General features: G+C 41.0%; 2 protein-coding genes across 11 annotated transcripts in view; both read right to left on the minus strand.

Annotated features, from left to right (window-relative positions):
- The window catches only part of LOC112569471 (A disintegrin and metalloproteinase with thrombospondin motifs adt-1-like), a 595732-nt gene that overhangs the window by 382747 nt on the left and 188667 nt on the right, over positions 1–24318 (minus strand). The gene's annotated exons all lie outside the window — the stretch shown is intronic.
- Positions 2853–18537, minus strand: LOC112569488 (cartilage intermediate layer protein 2-like). The gene is made up of 8 exons (XM_025247296.1): positions 18513–18537; positions 13922–14021; positions 9396–9542; positions 8797–8961; positions 6742–7032; positions 5818–6156; positions 3496–5212; positions 2853–3203 (listed from the first exon to the last, which is right to left on the minus strand). The coding sequence occupies exons 2-7, from the start codon at positions 13932–13934 to the stop codon at positions 5085–5087; spliced, it is 1083 nt and encodes a 360-aa protein (XP_025103081.1). The 5' UTR covers positions 13935–14021; positions 18513–18537; the 3' UTR covers positions 2853–3203; positions 3496–5084.

Below are 24318 nucleotides of genomic sequence, written 5' to 3' on the forward strand. Positions count from 1 at the left end.
GGTGGATAGGCTGTGTTATACTGAACATTCAGTCGCGCTGGACCCTTCGTTTGACTGGAGGATGTATCTAAATGTTTGTGTATGATGGGAATTTTTTTTTTTCTTGTCAGGATATTGACTCTGTTCCAGTTTGTTTACTTTGTACTTTTCACCTGAGGAATGATTGGCTTCGCTGCTCGCGGCGGGCACGTGGACGTCTGTGTGATTGCGATCGACTGTGTCTGCGAGAGAGCGAGTCTTGCGACGCCCGACCGCGGTACGCGACAGTGATCACCAATACATATATACTAATCAGAACAAAGATTTGTTGCCATGTGACTTTATAAATATCTAAATTGTTTTTAAGAACAAAAGCAACCAAACAAACAATCGGTTATAAAAAGAGTTATGGAGATAGAGAGAGACTGACCGCACTGTTTAAGTGTATGAAACTGAGAACTGTTTTTGATTGCCAGCTTAAATGGACTCTGAACACTGAACACATTGTCAAACGTGGCCAGCAGACAATGTACCTTTTGCGGAAGTTAGTTTTTCAGTCAGTCAAGCAATTTTAGCCCGTTTCTACCAGTCTTTTATTGAGTCTGTTATCCTGTTCGTTTGCTTGCTTGTTTCGTAATCTGTCCATGATAGGAATAGTTTGAATAGCATTGTTCACATCTGTTCCAAGATAATTTTTATCAAAAAGAGGGACTTGACTTCCTTCTGTGATCAACAACTAGTTAGGAAAGCTTCCCGCATTCTGTCAATACCTGAACATGTGTTAGCAGGGAATTTGTTTTATTAACTTCAGGTAACCGCTATGCGATACAACTATGCACAAGCAATAGGCATCTTAAATCTTTTGTGCCATCAGCAGTTCAGCTTCTCCATTGTAGATAAACTGTCAGCGTGTGATGTGTAGGTTTGCATGGAAATGTTTTTTATTTATTTATTTTTTATATATATTATATATATTGGAAACAGAGCATACATCCCATTTAAATTGCACATTGGCACTAATAAAGTTGGTTGTTATTGTTATTGTTATTGTTACAGCTTCAGACGTTCCTCTCCTAACATAGAGGAGAACATCGTTTGCTCTATAAATATAAAACACACCAAAAATTTCGTTGCATTAATTATTTATCTTTTTCTAGTCTTTTGTATTTTACTAATCTTCTGTTTTATTCTTGACAAATATATTTCTGCCTGTGTACTGTAAGTGTTTTGTGTATTCTTAATGTACATTACAATCACCGGCAGGTGTGATGCTCTCAAACACAATACATCCGATAGCAACATAACTCGCTGTTACATGACACTGTCTTGTAGATATGCTGTAAATACCTTAAAAAATTATGTGTTTACGTCTTATTTCTGTGTGTACTATGTTTGTTTGTACTATATGTTTACTATGTGGAATATGTGTGTACTATGTATGTGTATACTATGTTTATGAGAGAGACTCGTCAACCGATATTAACTTGACACAGAACGACCTGTACACAAATTTTGTCAGGGAAGTTTAGCATTAAGAAATTACAAGCAGTTGTTTGTCATTATACTTCTGTGATTTGTAAATATGTGATATGTGTGTAAATTATATAGTTTAGAGAATGAAAATATTTGTAGAGGTATTATTACAATCTTAGACAAACAAACATCTCACAATAAAGTGCCGTTCGAGGCACTACGGGAAACAACTCCTTTACTGGGAAGCGAACTCAGTAGCTTCTCTTGACAAATGAAAGCAGTAGCTGTGTAGTGTTCATGTTATTAATATTTTCGCAAAAGATTATTACCCTTGAAATAGAGTAGAAAGTTACAACTGACGCTCACAGACATTAAAATAAAACCTCGGCCCCATCGTCGCAAACAATTACTTCCTTGAACAGTGTGAGTGAGTCATACTCACGACAGCTAATCCTAGTTTAGTGTTTTACAAGTGTTTATACGTGGACATAATTATTGCTCATATGGCAAATAGCATGTCTTTGAAAACTAAATGATGCATCGTTGCACATTTTTGTTGTCATTTAATTCTTGCACTATGCTAGTAATTTGTGCTTATTATTTTTTTTAACTCTTCTCTAAATCGCTAACAGTTTGTCAAAGCCTTTAAAGCGGGCCGGCTAATTGTAACGCCTGGGAATTGATGTTCTCCAATATTTATCTCACTTTCTGTGTCCATGAAATGTATGAATAATAAATATGTGTACACATATTATATGTTTGTTGAGGTCTGTGTGCTTGTAATGATGCACTCTGTGTGTGTGTGTGTGTGTGAAATAGAGAGACAAACAGTTCCTCAGTATTTTACCTCTTAGCGCAATATGTTATTAAAAAAATGAGGGTAACGATGAAAGAAGCAGAGTAGATGTTTAATGCTCACTAAATCTGTTAGACACACAACTTGTGACTGTAGAACCTTCGGGTTCCTGGTCTTTATATTCAGCACATTCCGTGAACAGGTTTATGTTAGAGATGAGGTAGCTCGTCTTCCATGATGTCAGTGGTGTTAATATATTAAAAACAATCGTTGTTTGTTATTTCACACTCTTCTCTTTTTTATCTCTTCTCCCCTCCAAAACTTATGCTTAGAGACTAAAGTACACACCCACACATTAGGACACTAAAACACAAACACTCAAATGGACATTACTCCCTTGCAATACTTTGTTACATAGACACTAGAAGTCTCTTTAGTGTGCAGTTGTACTTACACACATCTCACCACACACCGACACCACACATACCCTAGGTTAGAGACAGACAAAAAGATTTCGATCAGGAGGGACGGAGAGACAGAGAGCTAGGTCGGTGGGGGAAAGTTTATTTTACCATGCCTCACTTTTCTCTCTATCACTGGTTACAGTAGTTCACTTCTCTCATTATTATACCAAACAACTTGCACCAGGTTTCACACGAAAAAAAAATAAAGTGAATCGTGTTTCGCTTTAAATTGTTTTAGTTCTTACAGTTCAGTCTGCGATATTTTCGCTTTGTAAAAAATAGTTTTTAGCCACATTTTGTGCAGTTCTTGAAATACAAACAAACAGTAGAAGTCATTATTTAAATATTACAAATGTCACATCTACTCGGGGAAGCGATGTCACGAGGACTGTTTTGAAAACAAAAACTTTTTTTGTCAAAATCAAGGCAGCAGACAGTCCAATGATCCATCTCTCAGACTGTGGTGTGCACAGAGCCTCTTCTCTCGGCTGCTGAAACCAAAAAATTAGACTAATAAAAAATTCGTCCTTGTGAAAGATACATTAAGGTAAGATAAATGTAAATATAAACAGAAACAAATAAAGAAGTAGTAATAGTGAGAAAGATACTAAGAGAATGATACATAAGTGATGACAGTAAACAAACATTAACGATGACCACTCACCTAGACTCTAACAACAGGAAAACCCATAATGACCAACTCAAACAGCAATAGCTACAAACACAACAATTATTATATGGTGCAACACTTGGCATAACAATATAACTGACAGGTCTTTTCACCTCTCAAAAGTCACGTGACGTTGTGTAGACCGTGTAGACATGAGGTCACTGTCAGCAGCTACTGATGTTGTGTAACACTCACAACGTAAACTCGGGCAGCAGTTTGTCTGTAAATAATATCTTCAAACAACACATTGTAACGTTAACAAATTATTTTTTTGTTCAGTTACGTAACGCCTGATTGATATCTAACAGATCATCAACCTGTTTTACATAAAGGTGGTTAATCACAAAATCAAATTAAAAAGCTATAAATCCATCACATCCACACACACACAAACACACACCTAGAAAAAGAGACTGAAACCAAGATCCGAACCAAATACACTCCAGCAATCACTGTGGTGGTGACAGGTGCTTTAGCCACTACGACACCAGCCGCTGCTACAAGCATTTTATAAAAACTTGACTGTGGACTACACCATGTAACTGTCTCAGGTTCTGTAAGTCTTTTAGTCTGTAATTAGACCACTTATACACTTGTTCCTTCTCTGTAGGTAGGTCTCTGAATGAAGCTTTCCTGAACAACATAAAACACACGTAAATAATATTTATCTGAAAAGTACTGAAGACATGTTTGCATATTTAACAAGTCGAAAATCTATTAAAAACGTTTTCTTCATGTTTATATTTACAACATTACACATCTACCGCTAAATTCATCTACTTACACGAGACAGTTGAGTCTTTGTGTCTTTAAGCGAGGTGAAACTTTTCCCCGAGGGAAAGTGGGGAACAACAAGGGCAAAGTGGTGTAAAGACCCACTTCATTCCTTTGTGTTACTTTATTGTAAGGAATCTTGGCTACTGACTTATAATTACTGTCACATGGATAGAACTACTAGTGTGTGGACACTGATTTATACTTACAGACTTACTCTCGCTTGTAAACTTAGATATAGTGATATATACTACTTACGATATTAACAAAATTTTTTACTAATACAGGTCTACATCATTAAGTAGCTTTTTGAACAGACTTTTGCTATAAAATAAAAGAAGTAGTACTCACGCTTAGAGACCTTAGTGGAAGGTCGACAGATCATCACGAATACCGAAAGAGGTGTAAGACACATAGCATGAATAAACAAATATAAAAGATTCGAAGTTAAAACCGATCATTAACAGCCACCGGAAGTTTCAGAGCTTTACTCACAGATGTCTTCTCAGAAATCTCGCCTCTTACACGAAATATCGGGTACGTGAAAGACACCGTGAAACGTTTCTATGGGAAAGAGACTGTTAAAGCGTGCGAGTCCTTGCCTAGACAAGGTAATGTATATTTATATTTTTTTTATATTTATGATGGTTATCTTTGTTACTGTCAGTAAAAAAAAATAAGGTGAAATCTTAACTTGTTTTGTTGAAACAAAGAATAGACGTGCGTTTGAATTGTATATTACGTCGCGAGGTGGAAATCATTTATGTCCAAAGTAAGACAGGAGCAGAAAGAATTTTGGAATCGTAAGGTCGCCCTCGTTAGTCTAAAGTCTGAATAGACAACATCAACTATTGGGATCATCAAGAGGATAGAACATGCGATACATACACCAGAGAGAATACAAGAGAGAGAGAGATAGAAATTTCTATTAAATACTTGTTTGATTGCTTGTTTGTTCACGACACCCTGAGCATGTCTTCCAACATAACTCTTGTACAAAAAGTTCACGACAGCGGCTGGCGAGACTGGGACAGTCAGTTAGGTTGTCTCTGCACGCTAAGAACAGAAGACATATTAATGTATGTCCAAATAAATACACACTACCAATAAACATAATTTAAATGAAAACACTGAGAATATCGCAATAAGCTTTCATCTCATCAGTTACTAAACACCAAGATATTTGCGAAGTCAACTTGCCGTTATGAATGTGAAGTAAAGAAAATTGCAATAAGCAACAAAAAGTTGATTTGTCACATCTCTATTACATGCACTCTCTGAGTTCTCGCAATATGCATTTTATGGTAAATGCAGAAAAAATTGCTAGCGTATAATTGTCAGACTAAATAATAAGTAAAACTGCGCAGAAGTTAAATACTAATGCTAAGTGTGTATGCGCATGCATCTCTAAGTAAAACCTCGACCTTCACATCAATCAGTTGTTTGGCAAAAAGTAGAGTGAAAACTGAGTTACTTGGCCATTGATGTTTTTAACGCTAAAAGTCTATTGCGTGAAAGCAAGAATAAATTGACAACGACGACGATGACGACAATGACGACGACGATAATCAGGAGGAGTGGGAAGACATCCATATAGATAAGAAGTAAATAAAATAATAGAAACACGTCTCGCTCTAAAAGCTAAAAGCACTAATGCATACCAATCACACGGAGTTCAAAGGTGACAGTCATGGCGCCCATAGAGTTGCTGACGTGGACACTGTACAGTCCGGTATCTGTAGGCGTGGCTTGTGTAACATACACAGTGCAGGAAGCCAGGTGAAGGTCCGGTGTCTTCTGCTCGCATTTCCCAGTAAAAAGATCGGATCTGACTGGCTTCTCCTGAGCAGAAGAATTCATCTCCTCTTGATGATAAATAAAACCGTCGATAGTAGGAACTGGGGAGGCTATGAGTTCAAAGGTTGTCTGTCCTTCTAGCCCTTCCGTGACCTTTAGTTCCCTGGTTGTTGCTAAGGTGTCGCTGGCCCATCCTGGTGAACCTAATTGAGAATAGTAAGATTGTATGAATATTTTTGTTTTATCCCGTTTCATGACGAACTTTTGTCTTTCTTCCTGCTTTTCTCAATCAGTCTATGAAGTCTCACTTATTTTCTTTTAAGTATAATTTTAAATTTACTTTTTACAATTTGTCTCAGGGTGTGCCAAAACATTAGTGAAAGGCGTATGTGGATATACGTATATATGTATACATATAAATGAATGTAGGGGCGCGTGTGTGTTAAATGTCTATATGAGTATATATGCCTGCCCGTCATATTATATGTGTTTGTGAGCAAAAGAAAAATGTCTGTCTTGGGTTTCCTTGACAGACAATAAAATTTGATTTGATTTGATATCCACGTATACAAATATCGCCTCTAAAGACATGTCAGTCATTACTTATGTTGCTAGTTTAACTTTTCAGTAGGCTACAAATCTTATATAAACTGCTTGTGTCCAGTGACACAATAACGCCCAGTTATTTAACTAATGCAATAACACAAGTCAAGTTAGCAAGAGTGTATGACCGTGAGGTGCCAGGTGAGGAAGATGAATGTAATATTTTACTGACATACACTACTTACACAACACACTGAGTTTCACCGACGTGGAGTTAGTTTGTCCCACTGTGTTGCCAGCCCGACAATAGTAGATACCCGAGTCAGCACATCCTGCTTTCTGTATTCTGAAGGAGAGAGAAGATGTGCCGAGGCCTTGAACTTTTTGTGAGCCATTTCTTGTGATCTTCAACAGTACAAGGGTCTCTACGTTGTCGGCACCGAGTCGGCAGGTAAAGTTAACACTGCTGTTGACATTCGTGGTGTAGTTGACGGTAGTTTGGTTGTCGAGTAGTAAGGAAGGCACCTCAGGGGGATCTGAGATAAACAAGCGTTTGAGATTGAGACAACAGTTTGTCAGTAACTATTACAATTATTACTGCTATAACTGCTTTACATATATACACACACATACCCTGATTGATTGGTAACAAGGAACAAACTGTTATGTTACTCTGTTAGAACTAGCCGTCCATGTGAACAGCTGGATAGATAGAAGGGTACACAAGGTGTAACTCTAAGGTCTCTTTTGAACGGTCGTGAGCAGGTTCTGAATGGAAAAGTTAGTCCACTACTTCACGGTTCTGACCAGTCCCACCTCTGTCCACTAAGTGTCAACCCGTCTCAAAGATAGTCTCAATGTTTAACTTAGGAAAAAAGATTGAATGCAGTTCTCTGTTAGTGCCCGCCATCACCTTTCTGTTCAGAGCGCACCTTATACATGTTTCTCGATTTCGTTGTAGAATATATCTTTGCAACGTTGACAAGAAAACAAATGAGAAAGCCCGCAATTTTTGCAAATTTTCATTTGCTGGTCAGTTAGGTAACTCAAACTACTCAAAGGGTTAACAATGGCGAGATAGTTTGTCTGCTTGGCTACCTCTACTACCCGAGTCTTCACTTCAGCTACGACAACCTTCACTTCCAACGTCCATGAACACAATCACTGAACGAGATTGGCTGTCAGTGAGAGAAAGCACAGAAAGAGTTTGCCAATCCTACTAATCAGTGCTTGTTTAGTATCCTTGTTGTGGCTACCTTGTGATCAAGAAATCGTAACTGGACTAGAACTATTGTGCATGTATACAGCGAAAACAAAGATAAGGGCGATGATTTCATCCCTTGACACTTTAAACGGTAGATGTTTGTGTCGCAGACAAAAGGATACGCCCATGTGTCAAGTGAATCGAGTGACCTCTTGTGTCGTCTATGATAACATGTACAAGATGACATTTCTAAACAGAGCTAGCCTGTCTTATATTTGCGTAATAAGTGTCTGTCGGTCTATAAGTACACACATTACTGCTGCTTCTGACTTTTTAAATTACATTCTTCGCTTTAGTTGTAGTATCTACACAACAAACCTAAACAAGCTCCAACAACTAGAGGCATTGTGAATGTTGATTTCGTATGTTTGATTTACGGGTTTTCTACCGGAGCTAGGGCAGATGTGTCCATGAAGAGTTTGCCGAGGAAAATAAATAAAGCCCTAGACTAGAGAAGTAGTCGGTGATAGTAATCAAAATCGAAGCTTTTTCTACCCGTTTAAATGTCAGTACAACACCCGTTTCCCAATACGTGGTATGTTGATGTACACCTACAAACATCCCAATCAGCAGAGAACTTAGTTCATCTCTTGAAGTTCCATTTGTCCACAGATATGTCTCAGTAAAAAATTCTCCTAGTTTTTTTTATTGGCTGTAGCCTTGACAACGTAAGCGTATTCATGTACAATGTCAGCGGCTGTATCCTTTCACTCTAAGTTTTGAATATCAATCGTTAAAATTAAATGTCGAGATAGTAGCACGTCCCCAAAGTACAAATGATGTTATGCAACAGTTTTGAACACAGCAAATTATATTAGGTACACTGACAACTATAAACAGACAGACCAAGACACTTTCACTCAAATCTTTTTCTCCACGACATATTCAGAGCACGCGCACACACACACGCACACACTTTACAGAGACACAGACACATACACAGACACTTACCGCGAACCCCAACACATTACAATAGAATACAGGACATCAGTGAATCACAGAGACCATAAAACTAAAGACAGTCACCTGCACTTACCTAGACACACATAACAGGGTTCCTCTGTAGAATTCTTCCCTTCACAAGGTCGTCCACAGGCGTTTGGTTCAGAGCACGTCCTTGACCTTGTACGTGTTCCTTTATTACAAGATCGAGAACATGAAGACCAGCTGCCCCAGATGTTCCACTGTCCATGTCTAGGAACTGTGACAACAGAACTGGGCAGATAAGCGATGTGATCTGACAATCACTTTCTAGGCTTTTCTCATGACGAGAGAGACTGTTTTTATGATTGGATAAACGGTTGTAAGCTGCAGTCTCCACAAATCTCCGTTCTTAAAATACACAAACATCGTCATACACAGAGTGACTGTATCGTGACGCTACCGTCAAATTCAGATACGCCTCATTTACATCCGGTCAAAGGTCACCCACCTGCTGAAAACGTCACAAAGTAAGCGTATTCATGTGCACTGCTGATGTCTGTACGAGGTTGAAATGAGAACAAAATCAGTAAGTGTCTAGATGAGGCAACTCGTCTTGACAGTTAAATGTCTGTGTGACGTGAGACAGTCCTGATACTACAGGTGATTACTGCTACGTTACCAACGGTATAAAGATAAGAACTGTGACGTTACCACAACACGCGATGATGTTACACGTGACGATCTGTGTAGTCTTCCCTGGACATGTACCGTGTGTGGCGCTACACGTGCGCTGCCTTGACCTTTTTCCATCTCCACAGGTGGCGCTGCATGCTGACCAGGTCCCCCATTTTCCCCACGCTGAAGAGTGTGTAACAGTATAATAATACTAATGATTATGTTGTATGCTGTTTTTGTAATATATAAAAAAAAGAATTTTGTGAAACGTGTCCGCACTTTTTATATTTTGAGGACAGACTGTAAATTATGGAAGACCGCCCTCGCACTGTGACTTCACAATCTGACTTCTAATTTCATACCCTAAAACGAAACCGCCGAAACAGTGACCGAGAATACACGTTACGACACTATATGCTTGATAATAGACATACCCGCTGAGAAAAAACTCAAAGTGAACAAAAGAACTACACATTAACAAGAGAAGACTTTCCTTGTGTTCATTGAGGAATTCGATTTTTGCTAAGGCTTTCTGTAGGTCGTCAGACTGATTCATGTGCCCCAATTCAAATTCACGAACCTTTCTTCAAAATCACCAACAGTCACCTACTGTTGTTTACACATTAGAGTCAGTTGATTTCTTTTATTTCCGCAAACATCTCTCTCAGCCTTGGGCCAAAAACTTTCTTGGCTCCGGTCACTTATCTCTGTCTGTGGTATGCATTTAAGACTTCCGTAATTTTTTTTTTCGTTTACAGTTTCGTAAATTTTGTTGCAAGGCTCTGTTTTCATCACCTAGGTCAAAGATTTTGTGATTTAGTTCTTTTGAGCATCCTAAAGAGTGGATTATTCCTATACTGACGAAAGCTTTGTTTTACTCACATTGAGCCTTGATCGTCTCAGACTCTACCTTATGACGAGTAACTATCCTTCTAACGTTTTCGTCGGTATGGGTGTGCTTGTCCTCTGTCATGTCTGTAGCTGAACACTAAGCAGTGACATCGGCTGGAGACTGGATTTTCTCCGTCAACCTTGCTTCATGGGGTTTGGGTCTCGGTCCCTATGGTAGTGACAATTCCGGGCTATGTGACCATATTGCCTGGAGGTGCTCAGCGTGATGGATGTCTTGGGTCATCCTTCTCAAACCGAGGTGTTGGTCACAAGGAATTGTTTGGAACGAATCTGGCGGGTGGCGTGTTTCTTCGACTCTCTATGTAAGGGTTTCTGTAGTTGCATTTCTTAGACAGATGTATCCTGTCATCTATCTCTCTGTGACACTAAATGAAAGTTGGGAGTAGCGGCCCGCGTAGGCAAACATGGATGTCTTGGTCCTCTTTGCCTGAAACTTATTCGGATGCCGTGCGGTACCACTGAGTCTGCTCTTCCAAAGCGTCAGGCGTGGGTAGGCCCCTCTCTCGCAGGTAATCGGATAAGTCTGTTGATATGCTTTAATATTATTTCTCTTTTAGCATCAGATCTCTAATGCTTTCCTAAACTTTGTATTTTATATAAAATTTATATGTTCCCTATGTTAGACATTTTTTTTGAAAGGTCGTCATGGATTCTGTAGCATGAGACCACACATTTCGAAATTATGTTTTGTATTTTTCTTCTCTAGGTAGAAAATTCCATTCTATAGTCGCTTCTTCTTTAACATCTCAAAACTAATTTCTCACTTGAGACCAAATGCGTAGCACACATTTAAAGCTCTCCTTGTAAATGAGAGGTTAAGTACAAATACCACATCTTTATCGGACAGTTGAGTATTCGTACTTGTGTTTCCAACCTACACAAATATGCGTCTATGTCGTCCCTCTCTTCTTGGAATATGGGGAGCTCAGGGATATACACTTCAAGTCCTGTTATCACAGATACTTCTTTATAATCTGCCCGCTTCTCTCTCCTTTTCTAATCTTGCTATTTTTTTCAAATCCTCCCACAAGTATATCATGACGATCTATAGTCTATACCCTGCAATATGTGTCTAGTCAAAGCGACACCTTATAAACCAATCATTTCACCTTTCTTACATAAGTCCGCACTAAATACTAGTAGGGGATTAATGTTGCCAACTAAAATTGCAAACAAACCAAAACATATTTCACCTAAGAGTATCTACACAGATACAATGGGGATAGCAATGTAATCTATCTATCTATCTATTCCTCTTCGTGCATCAGGTTGCACATAAGGCCTCAACCAGAGTCCGCCACCGATGTCGATCGGCTGAAACCCGCTCTAGGTGACCCCATGTCCAGCCCTTTCCTTTCATCTCCCTTTCCACTGTTCTTCTCCAAGTTTCCTTTGGGCGGCCTCGTTTTCTTCGGCCGTCTGGAGTCCATCGTAGGGCGACTCTGGAAAGGTCTGCTGTCTGCTGGCGGAGCACATGTCCAATCCATCGCCAACGCCTTCGTTGAATTTGCGTGGTGATGGACTCGGTTTCAGTTCTTCGGTGGAGTTCTTCGTTGGTGATGGTGTTTGGCCAAAAGATTTTAAGTATGCGCCTGAGGCATCTGTTTTGGAAGACGCCAAGCTTGTTACTGATGGTTTTGGTCATCTTCCAGGATTCTGATCCGTAAAGGAGGGTGCTGATCACATTTGACTTGAAGATTCTCAGTTTGATCTTCTGGCTGATGTTTTTTGCCTTCCATGTGCTCCTGAGTGAGGCGAAGGCCTGGCTGGCTTCGCCAGTCGGGCTCGAATCTCCACCTCCGCATCCCCGTGTTTTGACATTTTGGACCCAAGATAGGTGAAACTGTCAACTTCCTCAATCTCTTCTCCATTTAGTTTGATGCCGTCTTGGACTCTGGCGTTCACTCTCATACTTTTCGTTTTCTTTGTGCTGACCTTAAGGCAAGGTTTCCAGCTGTTTCTGAGAAGGCCTTTGTTTTTTCATGCATGTCTTGGTGGCGGTGTGACAGCAGGGCAATGTCATCAGCAAAGTCCAAGTCTTCTTGCGTTGTTATTGCTGTCATAGTCATGGTCCATCTGATCCCTCTCCTCTCACTGTCGGTGGAAGTCTTCATGATCCAGTCCATGGCCAGGATGAAGAGGAACGGCGACAGAATGCAGCCCTGCTTCACCCCGGTACTGACGTTGAAGGGGTCTGTGAGCTCCGTGTCACACACAACCTGGGATTTGAAATCGCTGTACAGCATTGCAATGACCTGAACAAGTTTTGCAGGGACTCCGTAATGCCTCAGGATCTTCCATAAGGACTCGCGGTGGATGCTGTCAAAAGCCTTCTCCAGGTCGATGAAATTGATGTACAGCGGTGTGTTCCATTCGTTGCTCTGCTCCAGAATCTGTCGCAGAATGAAGATGTGTTCGGAGCAGGATCGCCCAGGACGAAATCCTGCTTGCTGTGGTCGGAGGTCTTTCTCAAGAGTTGCCGTCAGTCTTGACAAAACAATCTTGCTGAAGACCTTGCTGGTGAGGGAAAGAAGTGTTATGCCCCTCCAATTATTGCAGTCTCCAAGATCTCCTTTCTTGGGTAACTTGAAGATGAGCCCTGTCTTCCAAGCAACAGGGAGCTGCCCTGATTCCCAAACTTGCTTGAAGATTTCAGTCAGCTTGGGAGCTGTCACATTTATATCTGCTTTCAACATCTCTGCTGTTATTCCATCTGCCCCTGGTGCTTTGCCGCTCTTCATTGTCTTGACTGCTGCTGTCACTTCTTCCAGGCTTGTGTGGGTCTGTGCAGATGTCAAGGTCTATAGCTGCTGGCTGGATGTCTGCAAGCTGAGGGGGATCTGGTCTGTTCAGAACCGACTCAAAATGTTCCTTCCAGCGCTGTAGTTTTTCTGCCTCTCCCTCGATGACATTACCGTTCACGTCTTTCACTGGCACATCACTGTTCTTAAACCCGTTGTTTAGCTGTTTGTTTATCTTGTACAGTGTCTTCAGGTCATTTTTACTTGCTGCATTTTCTGCTTCATCTGCCAGCAATGTAATCACACTGTCTAAATGTGTCTTCACACTGATTCTCAAAGTCACAAAGTGCTGCTGGATGTTGGACTAAAGGCAATCAGGGCGATGGTCCAGTGAGGTGAGTCTTCCTCACCTATAAGGGCTTCAGCTCATACAGCTCATACAATCAAAACCTTGTCTAGGCGAGGCTCATCCACAAGGGGTCAGTACCGCTCCGCATCCCACGTGGATGGACACTACCCTGGTCTACTATGTCGGGTTCATGATATCAATCGTGTGACGGTTAACACTTTACCATTTAATGTTTTTATTCATTCTCTGATACATTAAACATACACTTGCAGTCTGTAAGCCGTAAAGGAGTTAAACCAATCTGAAAAACACCGAAGCACAGACTGGTTTGTAATAAACATAAATTGACAACAAGTGTAGAGACACTGGACACCAGACATCGACAATATTATTATAGATGTCTTAAACAGGAAGAAATCTACTTATTTCTAGTCTTATCCATCAAAAAGCAGTAATTAAAAGCTATAATAGTATTGTTCACAACACCTTGATTACGGTTTAAGAAGACAAAATCTATGCTGGAGTAGCTGTAAATGCTTAATTAACAATAGTCGACTTACTAATGTTGCACATGACGCCGACGTCCTTCGAGTGGTCACAGTAGTGTCTGTAGAGCCCCCGGTGTTGACACTGCGTCAGGCTGGTTTCGTGTCCCACACACTGCAGGTCATCAAACAGAATAGGACCAGAGCCTCTTCCGTACTTGTCTGACACCACAGCTACTGCTGTTGTGCTGTGAAACGTCACATACGAACAGTGGGAGAGGGGGGAAGTTGGTGTTGTACGCCGTGCCAGCAACTAAGGCTATATCACGAGAAGGAAGCCAGCCCTGTAAACAGATGTCACGTGCAGAGAAAGAACAGCGTGTCCTAGAGGAGAAATGAACTCAGGACAGCCAACCTTCACTGTATTGGTGACAGGCGCTAACCGTTGCGCCACCGGGCCGCCTGTATACGAACATGAAAAGATATAGACATTGACAATGACATACTCTTTCCACTGATTAGAGATAAGATAAGATAAGAGATAAGATAAGAGATAAGAGAATACTTTATTAATCCCTAGAGGGCAATTCAGTTGCAGCTCGATTATATATATTAAACCCACAGGCATTCGTGTTGCAGTCAATCATACCAGCTCGATTAGAGTCATATATGATCGCATGCACATCACATTCATAATCCATTCAAAAGTCTGACGGCTGAAGCAACAAAAGACAGCCGCAGTCGGTTTGTCCTGCATGCAGGCATACTATATCGGCGACCTGATGGGAGCTGGACAAGTTCACTCGACAGAGCATGCCTGTCATCACGAAGGATGGCAGACACTTTCAGAAGAGTCCTCCTGTTATACAGATCCTGAAGAGAACTCTGGGTGGATCCAACGACTTTGGAGCAGGTGGATACCACACGATGTAGGCTGCTCTTGTCCTTCACCGATAAACTATTATAGAAACAGATAAACGAGAAGGACAGCACGCTCTCTATATGTGATCTGTAAAAAAGCTGTAGAATTTGGGGGGAGACAGAGAAAGACTTCAGCTTCCGTAGGAGGAAGAGGCGTTGTTGAGCCTTCTTCTCCACAGATTGAGTGTTGACATCCCAGCAAAGTCGCCTATCGAAGATGGTGCCCAGGTATTTAAAAGCAGAAACAATTTCCACCTCCTTGTCATGGATGACACAGACGGGACATGGTGGAGAATTTCGACGGAAATCAAAGACAATCTCCTTCGTCTTACTCACATTAAGTTCTAGAAAGTTGACATCGCACCAAACAATGAATTCTTCCAAAGCAACACCGTGGGTGTGCACCGACCCGCTAAGGAGAGACAGCAGTGCAGTGTCATCAGAGAATTTGACAAGATAGTGACCCTCATGACTACTGCGACAACTGTTGGTAAACAGGATAAACAGAAGCGGTGATAGAACACATCCCTGAGGTGAGCCGGTGCATGTGGTGGTTAAGTCGGAAAAAGTGCCATTGACAAGAACTCGTTGCTGCCTGTCGACCAAAAAGTGAATTATCCATGACACTAGCTGATGATCAAGGGAAAACTCGTCGAGGAGTCTTCGAGCTAGGATATGTGGCTGGATAGTGTTAAAGGCCGAAGAGAAATCAGCGAATAAGAGTCGAGCATGGGCTTGAGGATTCTCCAGGTGTTTGATTAAAGTGTGGAGGATGAACAGTTTAGCATCATCAACACCTCGCTTGGACTGGTATGCAAATTGCAAGGGATCAAGACGATCTTTAGCGGCTGGAAGAATCAATGATTTGATGATTGTCTCAAATACTTTCATGACCAACGATGTTAAGGCCACCGGTCTAAAGTCATTGAGATGCCGAGCTGAAACTATCTTCGGAACTGGAACAATGGTAGATAATTTCCAAGCAGCTGGGATGGAGAGTGAATCCATAGAGCGCTGAAAAAGATGTTGAAAAATGTCTCCAAGTTGGTGCGCACAGAAACGAATGTCTGCCACAAATACCATCCGGACCCGAGGCCTTGCGAATATTCACTCCCTGAAACAGCTCCACAACTTGTTCGCGACAAATCTCAACCTTCTGCACAGGGTGAAGAGAACGAAGCACATCTTGAACTTCCACTGAGAAGTCATGTGCCTCGAACCGAGCAAAGAAAGCATTAAGAGCATTAGGAAGGGCCGCACTGTCAACGCCTGAGATCGAGATTTTGGCTTTCGACCCCTTATTCTTATGATCAGTAGTGGCCATGTTCTTCAGTCCCTGCCAAGCCTCTCGGATGTTGCCTGTAGCAAACTGAGACTCGCTTTTCGACTGATATTGCACCTTGGCTCGTCGGATAGCATCACGGACCTCTCGATTTACTATTTTTTTTGTCGTGTGCAGAACCTGTGAAGAACACTTTTTTTTTTTATTAAGCAGAGCTTTCAGGCTCTTGGTCACCCAGGGTTTGCTATTAGGATAGAGCACACATTTTTTGGATGGAATGGTGCAATCGACACAAAAGGAGATATAGGAAGTGATGGTGTTCACTAAGTCGTTCAGAGTAGGACATGCTTCTAAAAAGACATCCCAGTTAGTACATTGAAAACAGTCCTGTAAGTGTGCAACATTGTCGGCAGCCCAGCATTTAGTGGAATGAACTGTTCGGCGTACCCGCCTGATCACAGGTTTATAAACGGGTATCAGTTGTACACTCAGATGATAGGATGCACCCAGACTGGGCAGGGGTAGAGATCTGTACGCATGTGGTACAGTGCCGTACACGAGGTCGAGTGTTGTCTGACTCAGTGTAGTACGACATGTCACATACTGGTCGTAGTTATGGAGAACTGATGTCAGATCACAGTGGTTAAAATCTCCCAAAATAAATTTTGGAGCATCAGGACAAAGCGAGTCGAGATCGTGAGTCACATCTGCAATGCACTGTAACGCATTGGAAACATTTGCCCTGGGATGAATATACACAAGGGGGAAAAACAGCTGGGGGAATTCTCTCGGGAGGTAAAATGGGCGAAGCGAAATTGTGAGAAGTTCAAGGTCACAAGTACACATCTTTTCACGAAGAATAACCGTTTTACAGTACCTGTTGTTGACATAGAAACACACTCCGCCGCCACGCGCCTTGCCAGTAACTGCAGCAGATCTATCAGATCTAAACGGGCCAGAGAAGCCGGCGATGTCTAGATCAGCATCACCGTCGTGTAGCCATGTTTCCGTAAACGCCAACAAACAAATATCCCTGTGCAATCGAAAGTTGTGTATCCACACCTCAAGCTCATCAATCTTGCCACGAATCGACTGTACATTGGAGAGCAGGATAGAAGGAAGAGGTGGAGATCTGCGTCGATCGTCCAGACAAAACTTCTTGAGTCTCCGCTTCACACCGCCTCTACGTCCTCTCCTTCTTGATCTGCGAAGTGGAGGGAGCCGTGCGATGTCGACTTGCAGCGCCCGAAAACTCCGGGTAACAGAGGGAGATGAACGAAGACGGAGCAAGAGCTCGTGGGAGTAGAGAAGCCGGGGACCACCATGAAATAAGCTGACCGCCATCTTAATAATGTCGGCTAGTGGTAACGGTCACATCCATCCAAAATGAAAAACGCATGCCTAACAAGAATGAACGTAAAAATCGTCATCGCTAGACACAGACGCAACATCCCAAGCCTATAACTTGACAACTAACCTACACAGGGTCAGACGAAAGCGATGAAAAATTGAAATAAATTTGAATCCGAAGTGAGAGCTGCAGACGACGCACAACGAGGAGCTGCCATCATTTTTCACGTCCTTAGAGACTAAGGTTTGTGAAAGCACGTGCGTGTGTGTAGTAAAACATACCTTGACATTATCCGCAACGTTACTCGTTAAGTGAATACAAAATATCTGAAATGCAGTTTTGTGTGATAGTTTTTTTCTAACCATCTAGCTTCGGTTCACGATAAATACAAGTAATATTACAAAACCATCTTGTGCAACACACTTTTTCTTTCCTTTGTAAAATCGCCGAGATTAATCTACATAAGAAACAATCCAGGTGGTGCAGCGAATGAAAGAGTTCTTCCTTTGTTTTCATGAAAGTTGACCCACCCTCAATAAACCACAAAAACTTTTAACCATAAAACTGTGTCTCCCTTTGTTATAAGAATGCAGAGGAACCCAAACTAAAAGCCATTGAAAGTGTCCCATAGCTTGATCTTGTAAGGTTGGATCGCCAAGTCAGTCAGTAACATCAAGCGTTTCATATGATTTTCAATAAACACAGATGGCAGGAAGTATTTTTTCTTCTAAACGTTAAGTGACACACAATATCTTGAAAAAACTTTTTTGAGCCAAAAAAAAGTTGATTCTGCTTTTTACTTACATTGCAAAATGTCACCATTGTCATGAACATTTGCATAACCTAAATAGATATAATTTTATCCACTCTTGGTCATTAAACGGTGTTTGCTTTCCTTATAAAAGAGTCACAAACTGCCACTGGTTAAAAAAGACCTTTCCCATCACAGGCAATAGTGGACCTTTAATAATGTTGAACTTAACACACTCTAGACTAGAGTATCAGTCTAAGTGGTTTTTGTTTCATGTTTAAGCCATTACATTAAACGTGTAAAAGAAACAAAAACCATTGTGAGTTAAATGTGTTTAATGATTGCATTAGACTACACCTACCTGTTGAATCCTAACATCCTGCAGGCTACCAAAGCTTCTTTCTGTCCGAAACCTCTATTACACACTGTGTTCCAAGTTTCATCGTAAAAGATTTCCAGACGTCCCGCCTCCGCTGTGCCATTGACCACACGAGCTCTTAACTCTTGAGCTTAAATTGAAAATACAGACATGTTCTAATAATAAGTTAATTACATCTTCGTCATAAATAAAAAGGAACACGATGTGAAAAAGTGTCATGCTGCATGATAGACACATGGATACATATTTCTCTTTTCATAAGCTGTGCTATGAACACTGTCCTCGCCTTCTGTATGTACAAATGTTTTATTATTTTAAAAGACGTGAAAAACATGACAACTTGATACATTCAATGGCGGCCTTTAGCATGTACTCACTGTACACCTACAGAGGGCCGCCACGCCAGTATATATTGAATATAAAACAGAAGGATGAAGGGGCCGCCAGTTGTTTCTCTGCCCTGACCGGCAACGAGCCTACAGCCGCCCTGATACACGTTTGTGCTAAAGTCGTTTTATTGCCATGATCACTATCATCGACATCATCAGCGTTAACTTTTTTGTTGTCGCAGATAAATCAAACACTTTATGAATGTAGATGTTGTGTTCAGGAGTCTCACTATCTGCCGTAGACCTACGGCTCTGAGCAGCAGGCTAATGTACTTTTCCATTGAATATAATAAACAAATATCAATCAACAGCACAGTAATAAAAAAGTTGAGGAGGTTTAAATATCGAATAAACAACTTAAAAGAAAACAATAAGGTTTAAAAGGAAGAATAACAATTCTTAATGTTAGAGATAAACAACATTCCTTCTACAGCAAAGTGCAGATTAAAATTGTTTTTTAAAAAAAGGAAAGGAAAGAACAGTTTCTGCAAAAGAAAATTAATTGCGGGTAAGAAGTAACGACAACAATGTTGGCGTAGGGTCTCCAAAGTAATAATCACAGACTCTCGTTCTTGAATCCCTGGAATTTATTTGTTTTTTCGTTTCGGCAAACACCACGTGTTATGTCCGTAGAGCAGGATTGGCACCACCGGGGCATTGCATAGCTTGTACAGGATATTTAAACTTATGGCTATGCCAGATCTTATCTGTCTAGCCATCGCCGCTGTGGATGGGGACATAGGCGTATAGCTGCCGTCCTTGGAGAGGGAGGCTCCCAAGTATTTAAAGCTACTTACCATTCGAGCTGTACCCCGTGTATCTAGATGCACTGCCAATGACTATAACTTTGCTTTTTTCAGTGCTTATATCTATTAGATATCCGTTTGACCTGTCACAGTCACCTTAGTAAGGTCTTGCAGTTCTTTGCCAGTACCTGATAAAAGACACATATATATACATAACTCTTGCTTATCGTAGGCTGCAGCTTTTAGTATCAGATCTCTCAGGTGTTCATAATCCTTCGAGAAATCCATCTTTGCCTAAGGTTGGACATTTTTTTAATGGCTTCTGTAGCTTGAGACTGCACAGTTCTAAATTATGTTTTGTATTCTTCTTCTGCATGCAGAAAATTTCATTTAATAGTCGTTTCTTTATTTAACATCTGAAAACTGAAATGCGTAGCACACATTTAATGCTCTCCTTGTAAATGAGAGGTTAAGTACAAATACCACATCTCTTTCGGCCAGTTGAGTATTCGTGCTCGTGTTTCCAACCTACACAAATATGCGTCTATATCGTCCCTGTCTTCTTGGAATATGGTGAGTAAAACAATATATACACTTCAAGTCCTATCATCACAGCTCCTTTTTAATAATTTCCTGCTTTTCTCTTCTTTTCTAATTGTTTGTGTCCAAATCCTTCCACAGGTCTATGATGATCTATACCCTGCAATATCTGTCTGGTCAAAGCGACACCTTATAAACCAATCATTTCACCTTTCTTACATAAGGCCGCACTAAATACTAGTAGGGGATTAATGTTGCCAACTAAAATTGCAAACAAACCAAAACATATTTCACCTAAGAGTATCTACACAGATACAATGGGGATAGCAATGTAATCACACCGTCAAAATGTGTCTTCACACTGATTCTCAAAGTCACAAAGTGCTGCTGGATGTTGGACTAAAGGCAATCAGGGCGATGGTCCAGTGAGGTGAGTCTTCCTCACCTATAAGGGCTTCAGCTCATACAGCTCATACAATCAAAACCTTGTCTAGGCGAGGCTCATCCACAAGGGGTCAGTACTGCTCCGCATCCCACGTGGATGGACACTACCCTGGTCTACTATGTCCTCTCAACTACAGACATCTACATGTCGTGACTCAGGCACGTCTTCCTACTTCACTGTCTCCTGCTTGAGACATTTTTTTTACCTCGTTCCCGCAGAAAAACCTAGTGGTAAACCGGGTTCATGATATAAATCGTGTGACGGTTAACACTTTACCATTTAATGTTTTTATTCATACTCTGATACATTAAACATACACTTGCAGTCTGTAAGCCGTAAAGGAGTTAAACCAATCTGAAAAACACCGAAGCACAGACTGGTTTGTAATAAACATAAGTGACATCACTGATGAGCAAGGGAAAAGCTTCTATCAAGACATCTTAGTCATTAAATATCATAACAAAGGGATGAGCATTGAGAATATTATCTTCTGCTTTTGTTCTTACAGAGAGAAAGTACTGTTTCTTACAGGAGAAAGTCAAGATTAAAGCGACATTACTACCAGCAACATTCCAATACTAATATCACTCAACGCCTTTACTGTTTAGAGTCTGAAATAAAATAGAAACTTATAAATGAGACAAACTAGCTATTTTAAATATTACCAGTGTAATCAGCATGTTAGAATTACAATGTATATCAAACACATGTTATGTTTTCTATAATTTTTGTAAGTTGTTGGAAAATGAACATCAAATATAGAGAAAACAAAAGTAAAGACACCGGAAGCCGGGCATCGGCAATAATATGTTATTTTTCTTAAACTCTAAGGAAAGTACTTATTTCTAGTTTATTTCCTTAAAAAGCAGTAATTAAAAGCTAGAAAAGCTATTGCTTATAACGCCATGATTATTCTTTAGGAAGATAAAATCTATGCCGGTGTAGGTGTAAATGTTTAATCATTCAGTCTGCTTACTAAAGATGCAAGAGACGCCGAAATCCCATGAGTGTCCGCAGTTGTGTCTGTAGAGCCCCGAGTGTTTACACTGCGCCAGGCTGGTTTCGTTCCCCACACACCGCAGGTCACTGAACAGAATAGGACCAGAGCCTGCTCCGTACTTGGCTGTCCCCACGGCTACTGCTGTTGTGCTGTCGGACATCCCACGAACAGGAAAAGATATAGACATTTACAATGACATACTTTTTGGTACACGGACGTTTCGCCGCCGGACGTTTCGGCGCGGGGCACTTCATTTCGGCATTTCACGCGGGACCTTTAGCCGAAGTCAAGTGTGTGACGCCCCTTAGCTCACACATTTCTCTCGCCATTGTATCAATGTATCAGTGAACTCTCTCTCACTATCCCTCCTCATGTGAACCGTTAGCTCACACATTTCTCTCGTCATTATATCAATGTATCTCACAGCTGTTGTGCATAATCTGTGACAATCAAAGTGAACTGTCTGTGAAGTCTGTGTGTAAAATTTGTTTGAAATAAAGAATTATTGTGTAATCTAGTAGTTAGTTTCATTCTTTGAGAAGTAAGTAAGCTCTCTTTCTCTCTCTCTCTGACATAATGCGGCGAAACGTCCGCACACGTACTTTTTACACTGAATAAAGACTAAGGTTTGTGAAAGCACGTGCATGTAGTAAAACATAATAAACCACAAAAACTTTTAACCATTTTAAAGAAATAAAAATAATTGTGAGTTAAATGTGTCTAATGAATGCGTTAGACTACACCTACCTGTTAAATCCTAACATTCTGCAGGCGACCAAAGCTTCTTTCTGTCCAAAACGGTTACCACACACTGTGTTCCACATTCCATCGTAAAAGATTTCCAGACGTCCCTCCTTCGCTGTGCCGTTGACCACACGAGCTCTTAACTGTTCAGCTTAAATTGAAATTATAAATATGTTGCAATAATAAGTTAATTTATCACTTCATAAATGAAACTTATGGTAATGTCAGATACTATCTAGTCTAGCTATCGCCGATGTTGCTGATGGAGACACAAGGTGTAACTGCCTGGCACGGACGCCGCCTCACACAGGGCAACACACACACACACGTGTCTGTACGAGTTCTTGTGACACAGAGACAAACTGTGATTGCCTGAGGCTGTCCAACACATGTTATCATGTTGGTCAGGATTTTATGGAATAGAACTCAGATAATTATATTGATACAAAAATGTCTGAACATACAGTTTGTTGGGGAAGACAGTAAAAACCACCTAAGATAAGTAAAGTATGATATAGCAATAGTATCTATTCTTTATTATGCATGTATATCACTCCCTCAGTTTGTAGCTTACAACAGTTTCCAATGTTCTAGTCTTGGAAGGAATTGTTGCTAACCACGTATTCCGACTCACAAACACAACCTAGCTAGCCGTTTTCTCACTACTTCCTCAAAACATCAGTTGCCTGTAACCTTTCTCACGGTTTGTTGTATGACTAGGGTGGTGTTGTCCCCCTTTGCAACTAACACAAATACCACTTGTTGTCCATTCGAAGTGGTGTTTCCTTCACCTACGGGGAAGGAAACTCTTTTGTCACTCCGTGTATCTCAGCGACGTTGACACTAAGGCCGTACACTAGGGCCGTGTGAGGGGAGGAGGATAAAGCAGTCGCAGCAGCTGTCCCCCAATGTGACGTCATGAGGCACTCGACGAGTGGTTTGAGAAGGTGATTATTCCTCCTTCAAAAGGGCTCCAACGCATTTAGCTCGTACACGACTAAAACTGTAACTCGAACTGATACTATTATCATCAACAGCTAATGGGTTAAAATAACCTAAAAGCGTAGAGGCATGGACTGGTCCATTGCACCGTCTTTGGAAAAGGGTGGCTCCCAAGTACTTAAAACTACTCACCAATCGAGTTGTACCCTGTGTATATAGAGGCTGCTGCCACGGACCATAATTTTGCTCTTTTCAGTGCTGGTCTCTATTACATATCCGTTCGACCTGCGACAGTCCTCTTGTTAAGGTTTTGCAATTCTATTTTTATTTGATAAAAGATGCATCTACACATCGTAGGCTGCAGATCAGCCCTCAGCGATTGATAATATAAGTATGGTGGTCAAGAAGAGCTTTAAACACCGGTGGTAAGGGCATCATTGACGTACGCATACTAATGTAAGCTCCTACTCTTCTGCTTGCATCTCCTCTCTGGTGATGCTGATGCTTTTCTGTACGACCTTTGGCATGGGTAAATGATGAGGCTTATAGTTCAGTAATTGTGGCACTGTTTGCTGTTTCCTGCCTTAATTTAAGTGGAGAATTTCTTGCTTTTCAAGACTCTTAGGCACAAAACAGCAAGGTTTTCGTAGTATCTACTCCTTCTTGCGCATCTCAGTTTGCACATTAGCAACTACGTTTATACTGTGTACAACTCTTCCCATCTCTTTCCGTATGACTGCTAGGTCCGCATGTTCACTGGTTCTTTTTGTGAGGGCGTCGGACTTTAGTGACAAGTAGTACAGGCCTCTCCATTCTTTCGTCCATCGATAGAGTACAGCATTGCTTGCTGTTTTTTAAAGACTAAGGTCGTGTCGATCAGTCTTAGACAGAATCATCAGTATTTTGTAAACCTTTTTCTGTCACTTGTTGTCCTTCCATCTTCTGTGTCCCATAATATGGCGCTCGATCCGGTTTCTCTAGT

This window comes from Pomacea canaliculata, linkage group LG7 (assembly GCF_003073045.1).
Source record: "Pomacea canaliculata isolate SZHN2017 linkage group LG7, ASM307304v1, whole genome shotgun sequence".
NCBI classification, from domain to species: domain Eukaryota; kingdom Metazoa; phylum Mollusca; class Gastropoda; order Architaenioglossa; family Ampullariidae; genus Pomacea; species Pomacea canaliculata.

Bases quoted from the DNA above. Each gene is read 5' to 3' on its own strand.
- LOC112569488 (XM_025247296.1), bottom strand. The intron at 7,033-8,796 runs GTAAGTGCAGGT...TGTTTATCTCAG, and splicing joins ACCCTGTTATGTGTGTCTAG to ATCCCCCTGAGGTGCCTTCC. The intron at 5,213-5,817 runs GTATGCATTAGT...TTCTGTTCTTAG, and splicing joins CTTTGAACTCCGTGTGATTG to CGTGCAGAGACAACCTAACT.